At 39.2% G+C, this 20,276-nt stretch overlaps 1 protein-coding gene across 1 annotated transcript in view; it reads right to left on the bottom strand.

Annotated features, from left to right (window-relative positions):
- FANCM (FA complementation group M) overlaps positions 1 to 20,276 on the bottom strand; it is a 73,066-nt gene that overhangs the window by 32,473 nt on the left and 20,317 nt on the right. The window contains exons 5-11 of the mRNA XM_080619028.1: positions 14,719 to 14,850; positions 13,593 to 13,725; positions 11,828 to 11,950; positions 11,235 to 11,336; positions 5,591 to 5,784; positions 4,667 to 4,873; positions 1,564 to 1,798 (exon numbers count right to left, since the gene is read on the bottom strand). Of these exons, the coding sequence (XP_080475154.1) occupies positions 1,564 to 1,798; positions 4,667 to 4,873; positions 5,591 to 5,784; positions 11,235 to 11,336; positions 11,828 to 11,950; positions 13,593 to 13,725; positions 14,719 to 14,850 (1,126 nt within the window). The remainder of the gene's footprint in view (positions 1 to 1,563; positions 1,799 to 4,666; positions 4,874 to 5,590; positions 5,785 to 11,234; positions 11,337 to 11,827; positions 11,951 to 13,592; positions 13,726 to 14,718; positions 14,851 to 20,276) is intronic.

The following is a 20,276-nucleotide window of genomic DNA, read 5'->3' as shown; positions in this document are numbered from 1 at the left end:
GACATGAATAATGTGTCCTTCTGGTACTGACAAACAGATACAATTTATGAAAGAGGTTTTGAAGTGGAAGGATAATGTACAATTAACAGAAAATAAATTCAAATCAAGAAAAACAGGAGATATTTAGTTTTAACTAGAAACGAAGAAAACCACTTCAGATTGCTACAATACTTCTGCCCATGGTACTACAATATCTGTGCAGATGTATTCTTTCAAGGACAAACCTGAACCTCAGCTAAACCTCAGCTGAACAAGTGAAATGTAATACAGCATAAATAAAAACACACACAGCTTATTCAGTACCACTGCTTCAATTTTCTAATGTGGAAAAAGGCACTGAAATAAGGAGAGAAGAAAATGAAAAAAAATAAAAAAAAAAATAGAGAGCTTTCTCAGATGTCATTAAAATCGGAAACAGACACTTCCTTCACACACAAATGAAGGGGACTTCAACACAAAGCTGGTGCTTAATGATCTGCACTCATGTAACACGTTTGCAAGATGGGCAGTTGATAGTGTTCACCTTTGGCAGCTGATAGATCTCCACACACAGTATGCACTTCTGCTGTGGCAGCTGCCAACCTCTTTCACACAGAAAGAACCTGGTAATTACAGGCTTGGAAATGCTCAGCAGGAAACATGCTCAGCATATTATTTTCTTTATGTACTTACTGCCTCTCATTTCTGATTTTGTAGCTTGCTTCTCCTTTCGATGTTGTGATCAGAAGTAGTTAAAACCAGGGACTCTAAAGTCTAACCACTCAGGTACCAAAATACAAAGTTTGCCAAGGCTTTCAGGAATTTCAAGAGGTTGCTATTGGTCTTTACAGAAAAGACTTAACCAAAGAGATCTAGCATGTGGACTTCTAAGCATTTAAAAAACTTAGCTCTTTCCTCGTATCTTGTAATTTTGTTCCATTTACTGAGCATTTCAGTGCCATGCAACTGCATCAGCAAAAGAACCATTTCTCTTTTTAGATTAATTTTCCTCCAAGGACATGTGCAATTCATAAATATCCTACCCTCGATTTCTCCTTTTCCTCCCCTTAAAATCTTATAGTTTTCAAGCATTTCTGCTTTATTATGATTTACAAAGGTATAAGACATACATTTCTTGCATTAAAAAAACCCCAAACATTAAGCCTAACTGTTAAAGCTGAAAACCAGGTTTGGTATATAATTATCACAAAACATTTAAGTGACAATGATACCACTTGGCATAGATATAGGAGAAGTCTTCAGAAGACATAATTTATATCTGCCTCTTCTGTTTGTAGCTGGAGTTTCTGACCTTCAGTCACTGACTCCATGAGAAGCTCAATAAAGATGAAACACTTGTCTGATTTGAAGTACAGGCATTTAAGGACTGAACTGTGATTTTAGGGCATTAAAAGATGAGGAACTGAAGCAGCAGCCAGCACACTATCACAGTTGAAAGGCTACAGCTGACACAAATGACATTTTTGCTAAAGAACCAAAACTCACATGAGCACACAGGTTTGATAATAATGACATGAGATAGCAGCTTACGCAGTACTTAGGAAAGCGTCATAATCCTCTTACCAGTGACACAGGAAAAAAGAGCAGATTTATGCTGGAGGGAACTAGATCTTCTCTCTTTGGAAGGCGTTCTTGAATTACTTGGTTCGTATTTTTCAGCAGTAATAAACATTTTATGCATCTTTGGATTTATACCTTCTGGAATCATACGTGGGTTATGCTGATAAAAATGAAGCATTTTGTTCCCTGAAATAGCTTTGTCGATGCTCCTTTTGTTAGACTGGCTTTGATTGTAAGTCTGTAAAACAGAAGACAAATCATATGTTGTGTGACTGTTTTTTCACATGACTTGAGCAAAAGTAAAAGAACACCTGAGTGTCTGCGGGGCATCTCATTACTTTACGTTCCCTCATCAAGATGGTTTTTGGTTTTGATTTTGCTTGGGGTTTTTTTGTTTGTTTTTATTCTCTTCCCTAAGCACAACTAAAAATACAATGCAAGGCCCTGAGAGCCAACAGTACAGTTGCCTCTTCTGTGAATATCATAATTTCTGTGAAAACAATGACAGCAAATGTACAAAAATAAGCAATGAAGTACCAAAGAACAGCAATTGTTATTTAAGTTCCAAATAATACAAAGTATAAAACAACATACAGCTTTTCATACTCTGTAAATAGATCAAAAGAAGCCACAGCACCTGAGAGAAAGGAAACACATCCCTTGCCTTGGGGAATGTACACTACACTCTGCATCAGATATAGGGATGATGTAAATTAGATTACTTGAGAAACAAGGAAATGAGGTCAAGGAAAAAAAAAAGGCATAAGATTATTTGTTAATGTCATATGTGCTCCAAATCCTTTCAATTGCACCCTGGGTTTTTCTTGTCCTAATACTTTTGTCTGAGTCTCTGTGACAGGTCACCAGTGGGGACGGTACACCCAGTTAGTCTGCCTAAGAGCTCTGAGTATGACAGTATGGCAGCTATATTCTTTTGAGAGATGATCTTTGGAAGCTGGAATTAGAGGAGAAGGACACAAAAAGATGCTCTCTGACTAAAACTAGAAGAGGTTAATAGCTAGCTCTAATGAACCACCCCTCAGGCATTCCAATAGATGTCTTTTTAGTCCTAGAACAGGCAAAAAGGTCTTTTAGTTGTTTTTGTTGGTTTTTTTTGGGGGGAGGAGGGGGGATGTGTTACCCAGTGCATTACTTAACAGAATTGCTACTGTGCTGTACAGACAGTATGTTTCCATTTCCTTTGTTTCAGGGAATGTCAGCTGGGCCCAAGAGGAGCTTGAGAGGCTGTGAGGTTCCTATGCCTCTGAGCCCTTCCCTTCCTACCAGTTCAAATCAGCAGCTAACAGCTGTAAAAACACCCGAATCAAATGCAGCACATCTTAGAATTCAGCTGAGGTAGAAGGATCATAAGCTGAGGGCTCAGGGAAGCAGGGTGCCACCGTGTGATGTGCAGTGCATGGCTGAGACACAATGCGCTTCCATGCGGGATGGCTAAACCGGGTGCAGAAATGCAGGGACCAGAGCAGAGTAATAAAACACTTCTGTAACAGAAATTCTTGTCAAGCCTCAAACTTCCAGACCTGCATTTGCCAAATTTTCCCAATAAAATGTCTTCAAAAGCTTTATAATTGAAGTGGTTTGATTTAAAACAAACAAATTCTCATGACTTAACATGAGACCATTAATTACTTAGCTGCAAATTATATGATGGGGAATAATCTCCACATTGATAGATCTGAAAGATGACTCCATCAAATAAACAAAAAACCAACAACAAAAAAACAAAACCAATCACAACCTCCCGCAAAACTCAAGCAAAAGCAAGCAACCAACCAAAGCCAATATATTGTTCAGCAGTTATGTTTATTTCACAATCTCAAAAAAAAAAAAACAAACCCAAAACCCAAACAAACCACAAAAACTTCCACCAAGGCTAAAATTACTATTCTACCTAGGAGAAGGTTCTGCTTCGACGATTTCTGACAGCCCAATAATCCAACTAACTTAAGTCAAACTCCAAGGAATTTAAGGCGCTATTTTAATATCCCACTACAGGGCAGAGCTTTCAGTAGTAAACTATCTTCAGAAACAGCATTGGAAAACACCTATTCACAAATACCATTCACTTTTTTTGACTTTACATCCCTTCAAAGCAACTTTTTTTTCCCCCTCAGGCAGGATTCTTTGGACACTCATTTAGAATTAAATCCCTGCTGCCTACATATTTAAACCACAGGCAAACAGTGACTGGAATAAATGAAATAAAAGCAAGGCTCTGAAATCTGGGGTTTACAACTAGCTTATACAGACCTCAGACTTCTCTGTCATGAAACCTGATCCAACTCAGAACCAACCTCACTAGTAAAAACCAGCAAAGAACAAAATCAGTTTGCAGCCAGAACAGTGAGGTAGACTCTAAAAATGCCTTGCATTCAAACAGGCATTGCATGATGAAGCTGTAAAGATACAGGTTCATATTCCTCTGCAATCACCCTCCCCAGAGCGATGTCAGCAGGGATTGCCTCCTTCTACCTAAGCCTGCTTCCCTGGGTCAGGCTGCAAGATGAAGCTGGGCAGCAGCTTGGTGCAGCTGAAGATCGGTTCCCACAGCTCACAATTCAAGGCTTAGACTTCCACTGGTACATTGATTTCCCAAGGGGCAGTCTGCACTCAGAGATGATTAATTATACTCCGAGTTGAGTGCTGAGGTTCAGGAATTTAGAGAAAGTAGATTTCCACTTAAGCTGATCTCTTCAGACCTCAGATGCAAGTCTGCTACCACTAAGTACTTGTCTAAAAGCATAGCGTTATCAGCAGTTCAGGGCGAGACGCTTCCAGCCCTCCTGTGCTCAAAGCTCATCTCTATCTCTTCCACATGTCGTGCTGCACCCTTGACAAAACCACTGTATATTCTGAGTTTCATTTTATCATTTACAAAATGAGTGTTACTAAGAACAAAGGCTTGAAGCCCTTCACACTGAGAAAGTGCATATGTTTTTAGAATAGCGTGGAGTATTACTTCTCTATAGGACAGTTAAAATATTGCTAGGAGTGGTCAGGACTGCTGTGGGGCCTAATGCACAGTGTAGATTTTCCTGGAACAGGCTATTTTGTTTTCCCAGTGAGAAGCAAGCTACACACTCACCCGTTCCTCCCGTCCCTCAGCGAGGATGACCACAATCCTGCCTTGCCGCCTGCGCCCTGTTCGGCCCATCCTCTGCACAAGGCGAACTGGGCTTTTCTGAGCATCAAAGCAGATGATGAGATCAACTTCTCCGATGTCTAAGCCTTCTTCCCCAACACAGGTAGAGACCAGAGTGTTATACCCACCCTCACGAAAGCGTCTCACCACCTGAATAAACAATTAAAATTAGATTTAGCAGGTGAGCCAGAAAGCCCTTTATACACACTTTGCAATCATAGAATCAATATTTCTAGGTTGAGACAGAAGCTTAAAAAATTAACTTATATTTTAAAACTGCAAAACTTGGTGTTTCTGGATTAGTCGCATGCTGATGTTAACATCAACATGTCAATTCTTCAATTCTAAAATAAAGCAAAAAAAAAGCACACCTTAATCTGACTCCAACCACGGCATCCTTCTAAAATTGATCTTCCCAACTTTGCAATTAAATATTTGGGTTGATTGTTTTTTCTTTGGTTATTGGGGTTTTTGGTTTGTGGTTTTGGGTTTTGGTTTGTTTTTTTTTTTTTTTTTCTTTTTTTTTTTTTACTTTTCTGGATCAAAATTTAAGGATAGATCTTATTTTTTCTACCTACAAAAAAAAAAATTAATCCCTAAGTATTTGAATATTTCTTTAGCTTCTCAAATACATGAAAGCTAGCAGTTGCTAATACAATGTAATATAGAAAGTATTTCTGTTTCTACATTCTGTTCAGTGAGTATAATTTTGGAAACTCTGAAGGCAATTGAACTACACAGAAAGTCACTAATGACACTTTAAAGTTCAGTCTCTGCCATACTATCTCTATCGATACTCATGTAGTAATTTACACATTTAATACTCTTTATTGCTATTTCCTAATACAAGTCTCATCTTTTCTTTACCTCAAGTTGTTCCTTCTGTGTGAAGCCTTTTGTGCTCTTGCCTGTGGAGTGGCCAACAAATGTCATCACTCGAACCACCGGACAGAGCCGGGAAAGCATTTCTGCAATTTCTTGCACACTGTCCCGAAATGATGAGAAGATCATCACTCTGGTATTCACAGTGTCCCCAGATGGGCTTCCAGTTGTCACTTGGTCTAGTTCATTTTTAAAAGCCAGAAAAGCATTTTTATGCACAATTTTAAAATAATAACCAATGAAACCTTAAGGACAGGTCATCCCACAAGCTACACATTCAGAGCTCTCACCATGCTTACTGGGAAGGTTTTTACCAACTATACAGCATTCTGATTTTCTTAAATAAATTGACTTTAAAAGAAATTTCATCAAAAAATATAGAAAATACAATAAATTAATAAAATAAAATAAATAAATAAAAAACTCCAGTAAAGATAACTGACTATTAGGAGCCTCTCAGACTGTTTAGACCAAACCCCTAGAAAATGCTCTGAGATACACCTGCTCGAACAATTCCTCTTCGGAATCAAAGCAGTATCATAATTTTGGAGAATTTACACCAACTACGGCGAGAGTGTCTTACATCTGAGGTACCATTTCTAACGTCACTTTGAAAAGCTCAGGTTTGAGGGCAAGTGTGTTGAAGTTTAAGATACCTTCTTCCAAAGAGCCTACAATGTCACTTTTAAATCTGCTACTTAACTGCCCATAGTCAGCTGAGGTCAGCAATACATAGGAATAAAACCACTGTTACCATTAGTCTAGGATACAGCATAGTGGAATATAAGAGATCTGCATCAACTTTGTATGATTTACTACAGCAAGTTTTCTCTAGTTTTACAGCTTAGGATCCTCATGACAGCAGAAATACGCAAAAACTTCTCTTAATACAATAATCTGTTATTTTTGAATGATCTGTCATCACAATTGGTTATATCTGTCACTTCAGTAGAAAAGATTACTTTCCCTTTTCAAAGAAAGGAGGGAAATAATTGCATTGATATGCAGTTTCTTAGCAAAGTGTTTTTGACCAAAACCACGATTCTTATGTTATACCATCATGGATTTTGTCTTCTGGGTACTCAACTTGCTTTTTATTCTTCTTTTTAAACATATAAGGACCTGTCTTCATGAGTACAAACAAAAGTTAAGCAACACACAAGTTTTGAGCAGTCATCTTCTGTTTATCCTATCCAAATGCTAAAACAACACACATATTACTGCATGCTGCAAAGTCAAACCAGAGTATCTTATAAAGGGGAATCTCCAAAAAGATACAGTGAACAACTGAAATTGGCACAGTTTGCATGCCTTACTTAGACATAGCCCTCAGATGAAATCAAATAGATTTCTAGGGATAAAGGTCTCCTCTTTTACACAATTCTTCACAAAACAGCTTTATGTCATTGAAAGAAAGGTTAGATAAGGAATTAACATTCTCAAGAGTGAATGTAAGCTGTTTCCCTGAAATATAAAGAGCAGGCACTTGGTGCTTGACAACAGTTGTACACTATGCCTTTAATTCCAGTATCAAGCTGTTTCTTGATGTTAAAGCATTAAGTGTAACAGATAAGTGTGTGTGTATATATATATTTCTGACCAACTATCGGAAATCCCAGTATAGTTTTCAGCTGTGAGTATCTACATGCAGAAATGCTTTCAGTATCTCAACGAAAAAAGGAAAAGCTGAAAAGAACCATTTTTCCACATTTCTGTCTAAGATGAGCCCTTAATTCACAGGTAGATCATGAAGGTGGCTTCCTCCAGTCAAAACAGATTTCACTCTTGAGGCTGACAGCCAAGGACGTTAGACACACGGGTCTCCAGAGGTCCCTTCCAACAAGTCTGAATTACTCTATGATATTCTACTGCAACACTGATAGAATGTATTCTGCATAATTTGCTATCCTGAGCAGACTAACAAGCTAAATGTTCCAGAATAAGTGCAGGCTGGATATATCTTACATGACTTCATATGATTCTCCTCTTCTAAATTTGTTCTGAACAACATTTATTCTATACGTACTTTTAGCGCATTCTCATGACATGAATAGCAATAATGCTCAGTAGTATCTGTCCCTGTACTGTAAAAAAAAAATGTTACACTATTGCCATTACCTCCTTGACTTTATCCAAACACAGACTTACAAAATTCAAGACATTAGCAGCCCATAATCAATCTGACAAGTAATCCAGGTATTGAAGATTAGCTGGAAGAAGCTCATTATGCTGAGACAATGTTTCTTAAGGTCTGGCCAGAACGTTCACTTGAATTGCTGGTAAGTGCACCTTGCAAAGCAAGGTTAATAGCTACATGGTCAGGAAGCTCAGACTTAACCTGGTTTATCACTAGTTAGAAACAGTTCAGTTTGCACAAGCAACTTGGCACTACAGCCAGATGTTCTCATCTGAGAGGCTGCATTTCAAATGAAGAGCTGCTGTTGTTCCTGATATGGCTAATGACTTAGGTTACTAATACTCTCTTTTCCACCCCAAATGTCAGGCTTTTCAAGGAAAATGCTTTGCAGAGTAGTTATTCATTAAAAAAAACCACAAAAATCCCCAACCAACCAAACAGAAAAACCACAGGCATTCACAAAGTAAATCAAGATTCAGAGTAGTTCAACAATGTGTAACTGGAACAAAGCACAATTAAGTTCAGGGAGTTTGTTTGCTTTTGTTTGTTTGTTTGTTTTCCCTAGAGGTACCACACACTTACATGAGTTCCTGAATCAAACGTATTTTCCACTGCTCACCTAAATGATTTGGGCTTTTGTTTCAGAGACTTCTGATGGAGCAAAGATACATGTGGTTATGTTTGGAATCTTAATAAATACTAAGGTTTTTATTGACAGACTTGTGACAAATTCTTGTCTGGAGGAGAGAGAAATCAGGACATGGGTTGTACTCTATTCCATCAGAGTCTAAACCTGGCATTTAGGGTGTAGTTATTGGTGTATGTGTAAATTTAGAGTTTACCTGCAAGAAACAGGGAGTGAGGGTAGAATCACAGAAACACAGAATCACAGAACAGTTAGGGTTGGAAAGGACCTTAAGATCATCTACCCCACCCTCGCTGCCATGGGCAGGGACACCTTCCACTAGACCGGGTTGCTCAAACCCCTGTCCAACCTGGCCTTGAACACTGCCAGGGATGAGGCAGCCACAGCTTCTCTGGACAACCTGTCCCAGTCCCTCACCACCCTCACAGGAAAGAATTTTGTCCTTATATATAACCTAAATCTCCTGTGTTTAAGTTTGAACCCATTAACCCTTGTTCTATCACTACAGTCCCTGATGAAAAGTTCCTAGAGTCCCTCTCTGGTATCCTTGTAGCCTCCCCTTCAGATACTGGAAGGCTGTTATGAGGTCTCCATGCAGCCTTCTCTTCTCCATGCTGAACAGCCCCAACTTTCTCAGCCTGTCTTCATACAGGAGGTGCTCGAGCCCTCTGATCATCCTCGTGGCCTTCCTCTGGACTTGTTCCAACAGTTCTATGTCCTTTTTATGTTGAGGACACCAGAACTGCACACAATACTCCAAGTGAGGTCTCCCGAGAGCAGAGTAGAGGGGCAGGATCACTTCCTTCGACCTGCTGGTCATGCTGCTGGTGATGTGGCCAAGGACATGGTTGACTTCCTGGGCTTTGAGCACACACTGCCGGCTCATGTTGAGCTTCCCATTGACCAGCATCCTCAAGTCCTTTTCTGCAGGGCTGCTCTGAATCACTTCTCCACCCAACCTGCAGCTTTGCCTGGGTTGGGCACAGAAGTACAGGTTTTGCTCAAAGGGTATCATCAGAGACACTATGACACAGTGAATAAGAAGGCAAATAGAGAAGTTGGCAGTGCCTCACTATTTTTGTCTGGTGCCCAGTGCATTCGGGTTGAAGATGCATAAGCTTAGTTACTAAAATGCCTGCAACTCTGATCAGACTGTGAATTGTAAAGTGCTTTCTTGCCTTGCTTTAGACACAAAGATGTCAGGACTGTTTGTTTGTACTTGCTTTAAATTTAACTGCATACATCTAAAAAACTGTGATCAGAATGTTGCCTTATATTCCCTATGGCCTTGCCTTGCGTATTAGTTATGAGGATAAAGGAGGTTACAGGGATCAGGAGGAAGGAAGGAAGGAGAGGGAAAACCTGACATACCTAGCTCAAGGTATGATTCGATATGCTACCACAGCTTACCCATTATGCTATAAATGTTGATGTATTTCTTCCTGCAGTTACTGTAATTTTGTATTTAGAACAGTAAATATTTATAGTTCATGCCTACTCAAGTCTGAGGTTCATGGACGCAGACACAAAAAACAAAACTGAAATATTGGTAATTTATTACCTGTTAATAAGACTAAGAGACATGTCTGAACAACAATGCAAGGAAAAAACATGTCTGATGGGATTCAATGACAGCAAAATCCGTGCTACCAAAAGAAGATGGAAGAGTATTAAATATGAAACTCGGTTAAAGTAACTCCAGCACAGAACACAAAATTTGAGGCAATAGCTCAGAAAGATGTTAGAGGAAACAAGACAGAGGTGTGGAGGGAGGTAGGAGGGAGGCAGGGAAGACAGAAAGAAATACGAATGGGAAGAGAGGATGGGGAAGAAGAAAGTAATTGAATTAAATATATTTGGACATATTCTAAGCTAACAAAAGCAGAAATGAAGAAACTTGAAGTTGCCTACTGGAATGCAGAAGTCATTTAAAGTGTATTCTAACAATCAAGCATCTGAGATGGGGGGAAAAAAAACCAAAATAAAACCAAAACAAACACACACACAAACCCTCATGAAACAAACAAACAAACCCCAAAACCAAAACACCAAAACCAAACCAACAAATACAAAAACCCAACCCCAAAACAAAACAGAAGGGTGGGTCAAAAATTATCAGGACTTCACAGAGCACAACAATCCAGACAGACACGGGGAAAAGTGAAGAAGTCACAAAACAAGTTTATAGGTACTGCTGTCATCATTCTACAAGCAACAGCTGGATCAAGAAGGTGAAAAGAAGTTTCAGCAACAGCTGAAACTTTCTAAAACCACAGACATCTGAATGATTCGAATTCTTTGCTTCATAATCTCATGCTAAGGTACGACGTGTTTTTGTTCTCCCTTTCAGTCAAGATGATCACAAATGAAAAACAGACAAATGTAATCGAAGGTTTTAAACTTCAAACAAGTGCCCCAGTTTGTTATGCTTGGCAACAAGGATGGATATCAGAACTTTTATCTTTAAGATCTACAAACATGTTGGATCATAACTTTTCAGGAGGCGGTGGCAGCACTGCACTGAGTAATGTTTCCAGAACAAATTAAATGACTATGAAAATCATGAAACATAGTAGCATTAGGAATGAGTTTACTATCACTGTTTTACTAAGCTGATAGAACAGTTAATATGAAATGACTAGTGATAACTTACAGAATGTTTTTCTTAAAGAAATGTCATGGTATAGTTCTTCTCAAGAGAACTCCTCCACACAGAAGATATACAAACATACAAAACAATAAAGAAGCACTTGAAAAAATTAGAAAATAAATCAGTAGGAAATTACTAGTTTTCATCCACAGGTTCAACTGTTCAGATACTTTTTCCGTGAGTTGTTGACACTTACCAGAACATCCCTTATTCCAGGACTTGAAGTGTTCTATTACAATTTCCTCCAATTTCTTCAGTTTTGGATGGCTATAGATAAATTCCTTTTTATTTTCAAACACTGAAAAAGAAATAAAGCCATTAAGGATGTAACTAAACCTGCAAGAAGTATGAAGGTTTAGTGAACTTTATTTCTTCCCATAATTATCCGAGTCAGACATACAAATTCCTGCCACTAGTTCTTATTGCATTCCCTAAGCATATTAGTAAACTACCCATGAAGCACATTTGTTAAACCCAGTTTCTGAGAAAGTGTGGCTACTCTTGTTACAGTCACACTGTAAAAGACGCATTGTCAAACAGTACTATTTTAACCTTTCATCTTAAATCAAATTTAAAACTTCAAACATAGTAAACTTGTTTGAAGGTAGCTAAAACCGCCAAAAGAAGGTGGATACATGGATACAAGTCTAGGGAAAACAACCTAGAAAATAGAATATAGCTGAAAATATCACAGCAAATGCATTCCTGCATCTACAAACTATGTAGAGGTATCTACTGTTTCATTTAAACAGAATGTAAATATTCTCCCTCTGAAAGGGAAATACTGACCTGTTTTATTCTTGTAAATATTCCCATTCACTGAAGATGTGTCTGAAAACATGTCTCTGAGCTGCTGATAAAGCTTCATGAAGTCCTCATTGCGACCAAGTTCATTCTTTGTGCGGGTTAACCCTTTGTAAAAAGTTGAAATAATTTAGCATGTAATCTCTGGAGTGAATATATTTTTTCTATCCAAAAGAGAAGCTTTCTCAGAAGCAGCAAGCTCCTTTCACGTTAGCTTTAGAAAATAACATTGTTTGGTACCAATTTTTTTTTTTTTCAAGGAAGACACCAGTACAGAATTTAAACATGAAAACATTAACTTAAGCATGAAAAATGTAGGTATAGACAGATGCCTGGTCCTACTACTGGGACCAGGTAAACTAAAAAGTGTTACATCAACCATTTAGTACTAGAAATATCATACAATCCACAAACAGTGAGGGCAGTGACACACTGGCACAGGTTGCCCAAAGGAGCTGTGTCTGACCCATCCCTGGCAGTGTTCAAGGCCAAGTTGGACAGGGCTTGGAGAAAACTGGTCTAATGGTAAGTGAGCCTGCCCATCACAGGCAGGTTGCAACTGGATCGTCTTCAAAGACCCTTCCAACCTAAATCATCTTTTGAGACTACGAAATGCTGCCAGATACCCAAAGAGCTTAGCTTACCCAAAGCTTAAATTCAGAAGTTTCTTGAATGATTTTATGTCAATGTTAAAAAGAATTTCATCCTGCTCAGGCCAGAAACCAAACTTAGTAGGACACCAGTACAGAAGACCTACTTATTAGAACTATTTTGCATCAGTCATCTTTCAGTAGCAGACAGCAATTTTAAGGAATCTCAGAAACTAGGAAATTTGCTGTAGGCAAATTAGCTTTTTTAAGTTACCACACAGTTACACAGTGAAGTATAAATCAAAATGAAGCAAGAAATCAGATAGCCACAGCATGAGCTAATCTGAACAGCTGGAACCTTCCCCTCCCACACTTAGAGTTTAAAAGAAACTTGCAGTTGGACTGACATTGCCATGTTGAAATTTATCCCCTCAAAAAAGGTATCAGGAGCAAACCAGGTCTTCCAGGGAGCAGTGACAACCCAACAGATTTAAAAAGGACTGTGGAGAGTTGCAAAAGATTCACAATAGGCAGTGATAGAATTAGGAAAATCAACTGAGGCCAGAACAGAAAGTATCTTTGCATCACTGTATGAATTCATGCTGTACCCACATCTGGAATAGTACAAACAGTTCCCGTTTGAGAAAATAAGAAGAGGGACAGAGAAAGATTACAACAACTTTATTTTTTGCTTAGTGAGCATGGAAGATGTTGCACATCTGGGACAGAAATATCTGGTGTGATGTGACTAAATCTGTAGTCTTCTGGCAAAGATGCTTAAAACTCATGCACACATGAGTTTTGCTGCAGGGGGACGAATTGCTTTACAAGACCAAACAATTTCTCAGTTTAAATTGTTTAATGGTTATTCTCTATCTCGCCAGAGATATTACTGGCACTTCCTCCAAGTTCAGTTTGTGCCTTTTTTTTTTTTTTCAGAACTGCTGCCATAAAAACACATTTACTATCTCAATGTATCAAATGTACTCTGACATTGTGCTAACACATTTCCTATGGGGATGAAGGGGAACAAAACACCAATCACATTGGCAACCCATCTGTTATATAAGCTGTTTTGTGCAAACCTAGCCACACAGATGAGGTAAATTAAATGAGAAGGACAGGAAACCAAAGAAAGGATGTTTCTAAAGACATCTCACCTTTTGATCCATCCATAATTCCACAAAGGTAGATAAATAATGACCGTACTCCCATTTGTAGTAGCAGCTCATAACCATGATATAAACTGATACAAAGTGCAAAGTCTCCTTCAATTATGCCTTGATGTACTCCCTGTGAAAACAAAACGGACTCATCATTAAATTAGGAAGTTGATAAGCAGCAGGAATCATACCACAATTCTCCTGAAAAAATGACTGACATCTGAGAAATAGAGCCAAAGCACAAACTAATGCAGAGGGAACAGTTGTAGAATCATAGAATGGTTTTGGTTGGAAGAGACCTTAAAGATCACCTAGCTCCAATCCCCTGCCACAGGCAGGGACACCTTCCACTAGACCAGGCTGCCCAAAGCCCTGTCCAACCTGGCCTTGAACACTGCCAGGGATGGGGCAGCCACAGCTTCTCTGGGCAACCTGTGCCAGTGCCTCACCACCCTCACGGGAAGAGTTTTTCCCTAATGTTTAACCTAAATCTACACTCTTTCAGTTTAAAGACATTCCAAAACCTTCAGGAAACACACTACACAATTCTTAATAATCAAAGAATGCAATCTTTTCCCACTTCCAAAATGATCTCCAAAATACCTGTATTATCTTCCAACACTAGCTTATTACACAACTACACAGGCTACAGAATTTCAGCCAGAAAAGCTGGCTTGCCTACTTCAAAGTGTATTTCCCAATGTTCTTTTTAAAGCACTCAGCCAGCCTCTTTTCTTTTTTACTTTTATTTATTTTTTAAGTAATACTCTTTAAGTTTGAAAAATCTAAACACTCTTGAGCACACAATTTACAGAAAAATGGAAACAGCAATGTAGTTTTGTGTGGAAAAGTTTAAACTTAGTAATTACTTAAGAAAGTAATTACTTAAGTTCTCAAAACAAGTTCAGTTTGGAAATGGAGCTCTTCACCTTTTCCTTAACTCCCTTTAATTAGCATCAAGAAATGTGGAAAAAGTAGGTATATTTTGTTGTATATTTTATTTGAGGGCTAAAACCAGAATGTCACAAAGAAAATCTAACTTAAAACATATAATGAAAATTTGTACACTATGGAGTATTACTATTTATTCATTACTTTAGTAACATGAAATAAAGACATTTACCGCACTTTGTGAAGAAGGGTTTTTTCTGTATTGATCTCTTGCTAGAATTATCTGGTACTTTGTAAGGCTGGGAATATCCCGCCTTGCTAAAACTCCTATTCTAATCAGGCGTCCAGCAAATGTTTCTAGCACCTGCAAACAAAACACAGAAGAACACAAAAGATATGAAGGAATGCCTATTTAGCCCATTGAAGGAGTTTTATTTTTAAAGATCTTACACAACAGAACACAAGCAGCAGCTCATTTATTTTATTTAAAACACAGAGGTTTTCAAAATAAACTGCACTGGTTTCTGAAAAATGTGTTAACTGTACCAGATGACACCCAGTGTCCCTGTACCTCACTGTGACATTCTCCAGTATCAGGAGGTTTCTAGAATAGTTTACAAAACTTTTCTAAGAGCCGTAGAACTATTACAGCTGGGTTCCCTAAATAAGGATTTGGGCCCTCTATTCTACAGATAAACATGCTCCTGCCCCTAAGACAACCCCACATTAATCAAATAACTGAGAAGTGGAAGCACACACTGCTTTTGTAATCACAGAAGTACCGACAAAGTAGAGAGGCACCAAAATGGGATGGGCAGCCAGCTACTGAGCTCCTGCTGCAGGTGGCTCTTGGACTGGTAACCCTAACTACAATGGCATGGGTGTCAAGAAAACCTGCACTGAGCTTTGAGAAGTTTAAATTATCACAGGCAAAGGACTAGTCAACAGGTTAGAAAGTTGTGTGGGAAAGGGAGAGGAGTCAGGAGAGGTGAGCAGAGAGGAATAAGCACTCAACAGCAGCAAGCCCTGTTTCCTTCGGAAACCACACCAAAAGACAATTTGTTTTTATACATCACATGTACCCGCTTTCCACATGGGTGAAACAAGGAAACTGACCTGCACTAATTCATCTTAATCCTGTTTTTCCTTTTTCTTTCTCAGGCTTAGGTGGTCAAGATTTTTTTCACAGACTTAGTTTTGCATGAGTGCTAACTCTGTAATAATTGGAGTAATCAGATTTGTTCTACAAAAATTACTCACAATATATTTGCCTACTTGGCTAGTAGCCCCAAAAACATCTTAGTGCACAACAACAAGCTTTTTCAAAGGCAGTCCTGACATAGTTTGACAGCAGATGGCTCCCGATAGCTGCTTACATCCAATGCGTTTCCCAAGTTTTCTGGGTATTTTAATACCGGTTCAGCTGAACTGTGCAAAGGCTATAGCATAACAGATGCCTAATCTTTTTACTGCTGTTCTTCCAGCCCACTGACAATCAAGTCCAACTGAAGCAATAAAAACAGGTCTAACTTTCAGGGCTCAAACAATACTGATCTAAGTAGGTCTTCAACTTGCAGAGACAAAACACCCTAACAGGAAAATAAAGCCAACTGTGAAAGTGCAGTATGTGTTTATACAGGAAGTGACAACACTCCGTTTGTTCTCTTCCCACATATGCTGGGTTATTAGAGCCTGTCAGGATGCACAGACATTACTAACAACCACATTCTACTCATATCCTCTCAGTACAGTGGCAGCTTAATTTAACACATTCTCTCTGCTTGCTTTGATTATTTTTATAGCTTGATATTCCTTTAGCTTCTTACTCTGTGTCCAGTGCCTATGTGGCATTAAGTGGCAAATACTGTCAAAAGGATGGGGAGAGGGGATAATTGCCATCATCAATTACCCCAGCATTAATGCCCCAAAGAACCAAAAAGCAAAGAGAACTTTGGAAAGGTGAAAGAAAACTTGTGAAAACACCAGCCAAACTGGGGAAACAATGTGCTGGGGAATTTCCACAATGCTCCCAGCTCCATGCCAGCAGGACTTCGCAAAACAGCTAGCTGAAGTCAGCAGGCTAAGCTGATTATAACAGATAAAGGCTGATGAGAAATAACAGAAACAAAGCCTAAATTATGAATGCTTTGGTGCGTCTCAGGTTGCTCCTCTTCTCTACTCTCGGCCTTCCGACTGGCAGCTTCCTATTTTTGCTGAGAGAAGCCCAGCTCGGCTCACTGCTCCTGGCTGAAAGGGATGGGAGATGCCCACGGGAGCAACGCCAAAGGCAGGATGGTGCTGAGGATCACAGCCCACCCCATGCATCCCGGAACAGTCGATGTCAGACCTGTGGCATGGGCTGAACATCCATCTGCAGCTGAAGAGCCCCAGGTCACTTCCACCCGCCTTGATCCCCAGGAAGCCTGGTGATGGCCTCAGGCAGCTCCCTAGGCAAAGCAAAGCAGTCCCCAAGCACCCCTTCTAATTAAGACTAATGGATTAATTAGACCAAATAAAGCACTTGTACCACCCCCACTAAGCAGACACCAATTGGAAACCACAATATTGTAAAGAATAGAATATCTTTTCTTAAAATAGAGTCAAAAACATTCACTGAGCCACTTGGAAATCTAAATACACACAATAACTTAATTTCTCATATTTGGTTTAGTGTTAAGAGTTTGAAATTCAAAAGTTCATCTTTTACCAGTTTGTTATTGTAATGTTGTTTTTAAATCTGACCTGTATCTGATAAGTAATTTTAAAAGGGCAGAGACAGAAATACCTATGCCAGCTTATAAAAAAAGAGTCATTTAATATAAACAAAAAAAGGTTAACCATGCAAGGGATAACTCAGTGCTCTTTATTTTAATGGGATACCACTGACATAGCTCTCTAACCTCCCATCAAACCCTAAAGAGCTGGACATGAGCACCACTGAAATGCTGAAGATGAAGCTTAAACTATGCCTCAAGTAGTGGAAATGGAGCCAGTCTCTGAACACAAAGATGTTTCTCTAGAAAAGAAAATGTTTTCATTGAAAAGTAATAGCTACATAAGTATAATGCTCCAGACCTGGTTTATTATTTCTTGTACTTGTTGCATCGCTTTTTTAAAAAAGAAATTTCAATTACATGTACTTTTCTGTTTCATCCCTTGACCTAGTTTATAATATGTAAGAAAATTACATTGTCACTGTTCTCTCAGTGTACAGCCCTGTCTGATTTAATCATTTTCTGCAAAACAAACCAAGGAAGACTATTATGAAAGACAGCAGGATCCAGTCACCTGGAGCTTCAAAACTAATAAGGAACAGTAAACATAACCTACTTAGAGGAGATACAGAAACAAGTGCTGCTCAGAGTGATTACATTTATCTTGCCACCATACCTTTATTTTTAATTAAAAAGATAATACTTCTGGAAAGTCTGCTCACTTTTTCCAAAACATTCAAGTCTTATGTTACCTATTTAAAAACAGAACTGTAGAATTCATTTAAATTAATTGCTTAGTAGGACTCAAGGCTTATCTCTAGTTCACAGAGTTCAAAAAACTGACAGATTTATTACCAATATATAAAGACACCTGGTAAAGTTATCCCATACTGCACTAAACTTGCAAGAACATAAGGGGGTTTGCTGAATATCTTCCATAGCAAATCACACTGGTTTTTTGAAACTTCTACCTGAGATTAGCTTAGGACCTGCTGTTTGGAGCTACATTAGCTGAGGAGCACCATGTGTATTACAAGCAAAACTAGCAGGGCAAAGAACTGTTGCTGTTTTGGCTACACCTCACCAAAAACTGCTGTTAATCTGTTTTTTCTCAGCACAATAAAAAACAAAGGCTCTAAACAAATGACCCAGACTAATTATTTCACTGCAGGTTTGCAAGCATTCTGTACCAAAGACAAACAAGAAATCTGTGAGGCATAAACAACTGTTTGGAATACATTTATTTCAGAGTGGGGGAGCAGGTTGAGAGAAAACAGCCTCTACGTAGACTGTTCTTTTGCAAAACACTCAGAGGGTCCACTTCTGTCCACAGGAAAGGCAAAGTGCCAGGAAACTTTCTGAGCGCTCCCAGCCTTGACTGGCAGACCTGACCAGGGGTTCATACAGTCACACTGTACATAAAAAGAGCTGCCATTTCCTTCACCTCCTTCCCCCACTCTCCCAGCCAACCCAGCTCCAGTGTTTCCAAATAGGCCACAGACCCCTTTCAAATGAGCTGGAAAAGGTGCAGAATTGGTGTGGAAGAAAACCATAGAATCACAGACTGTTTTGAATTGGAAGGGACCCTAAAACTCATCTAGTGCCAATCCCCTGCCATGGACAGAGACACCTTCCACTAGACGAGGATGCCCAAAGCCGTGTCCAATCTGGCCTTGAACACTGCCAGGGATGGAGCAGCCACAGCTTCTCTGGGCAACCTGTGCCAGTGCCTCATCACCCTCACAGAGAAGAAATTCTTCCTGGTATCTAATGCAAATCTCTCTTCTTTCATCTTAAAGCCATTACCCCATGTCCTGTCACTACAGGTCCTTGTAGAAAGTCCCTTTCCAGATTTCCTGTTGCCCCCTTTAGGTACTACAAGGCTGCTAAAATGGGACTGGTCTGTGTGTTGGTGAGGTAATGTCACACCTACAGCTGTATGGGAACGTCAATGCACCCACTGGTCTGACTTAACAGGGCACCACTAAAACCAGGAGTAGGGAAATATTTCCCTCACAGGGAAGAACTTCTTCCTTATATCTCACCTGAACTTCCCCTGTTTAAGTTTGAACCCATTACCCCTTTCCTTAGCGCTACAGTCCCTGATGAAGAGTCCCCCTCTGGCATCCTTAACAAACTCACTCTAAACAACAGGGAGGAAAGTGCTGTTTTGTGTTAGCATTCATTCTATTGACACTTTCTTACCTTTCCACCAACAAAAATAAAGTGTCAGGGACACAGTAGGGTACACCGGTTTTAAGCAGATACTGGAACTCTCCCAAACCAATACTGATCAACCTAGTAATGATCTCGGTGCCTTTGAAAGTTTTGTTGCTAAGTTTATATTCATTTCTTCATCCTTCACAGTCTTCCCACTCCCCAGGGAGCTGCTCACACTGAAGATACATCGTTCTTCCATAGAAGCTGGCACTTATCAAAAAGATACGATAGTGTGGCCTCTTCTAGCATCTGCTTTCTCCTATTACAGCATTTTGCACTTCTTAGAAGTTACAGAAAAAGCAGGCCTGTACTTTTTACCTTTCATCTAATTTCACTGAGAATATTTTTACTCTTTAGCCTGCAAAGTTATAAGACGGAGGTGTTTTTTTCTACATCCATCTGCCACTCAGGAAATGTCATCACTTTGCCACAGCACAGAAAGCATCGTAATGAGGATGTTTCATATCCTCAATTTGCAAGGCTGAATATTTGTTTTTCTTTTATGTTCAGCAATAGAACCTGCCAGGAAAGCACAAAGAATACCAAACTACCAAAACCAGAGTGCTATTAGCCAACAGTCACACATGAAATTACAACAGCAAATGGCTTTGTTCAACTCCTGTAACAGTTACTTTGTTATCTGAGCTGAGAGCAACCTCTTCTTCAGTACTCTATCAAACACAGCCTTTTGCCTGTAATTACTAAGCACATCACAAATCAAAGGCAAACAAAATACACACACAGTAATCTGTGCCGGCAGATCTTTAAAGCAGAATCTGAAGCTTCCACCAGTCTCTTTCTCACAGGTAGCCAGTCAAAACTCAGTGGCATTTCTCACAAATAGAGAAATTGAAGC

The sequence above is a fragment of the Psittacula echo genome, assembly GCF_963264785.1.
Source record: "Psittacula echo genome assembly, chromosome: 5".
Taxonomy (NCBI): Eukaryota; Metazoa; Chordata; class Aves; order Psittaciformes; family Psittacidae; genus Psittacula; species Psittacula echo.
Note: the sequence above shows the minus strand (reverse complement) of the source record. Positions and strands in the feature narration are given on the sequence as shown.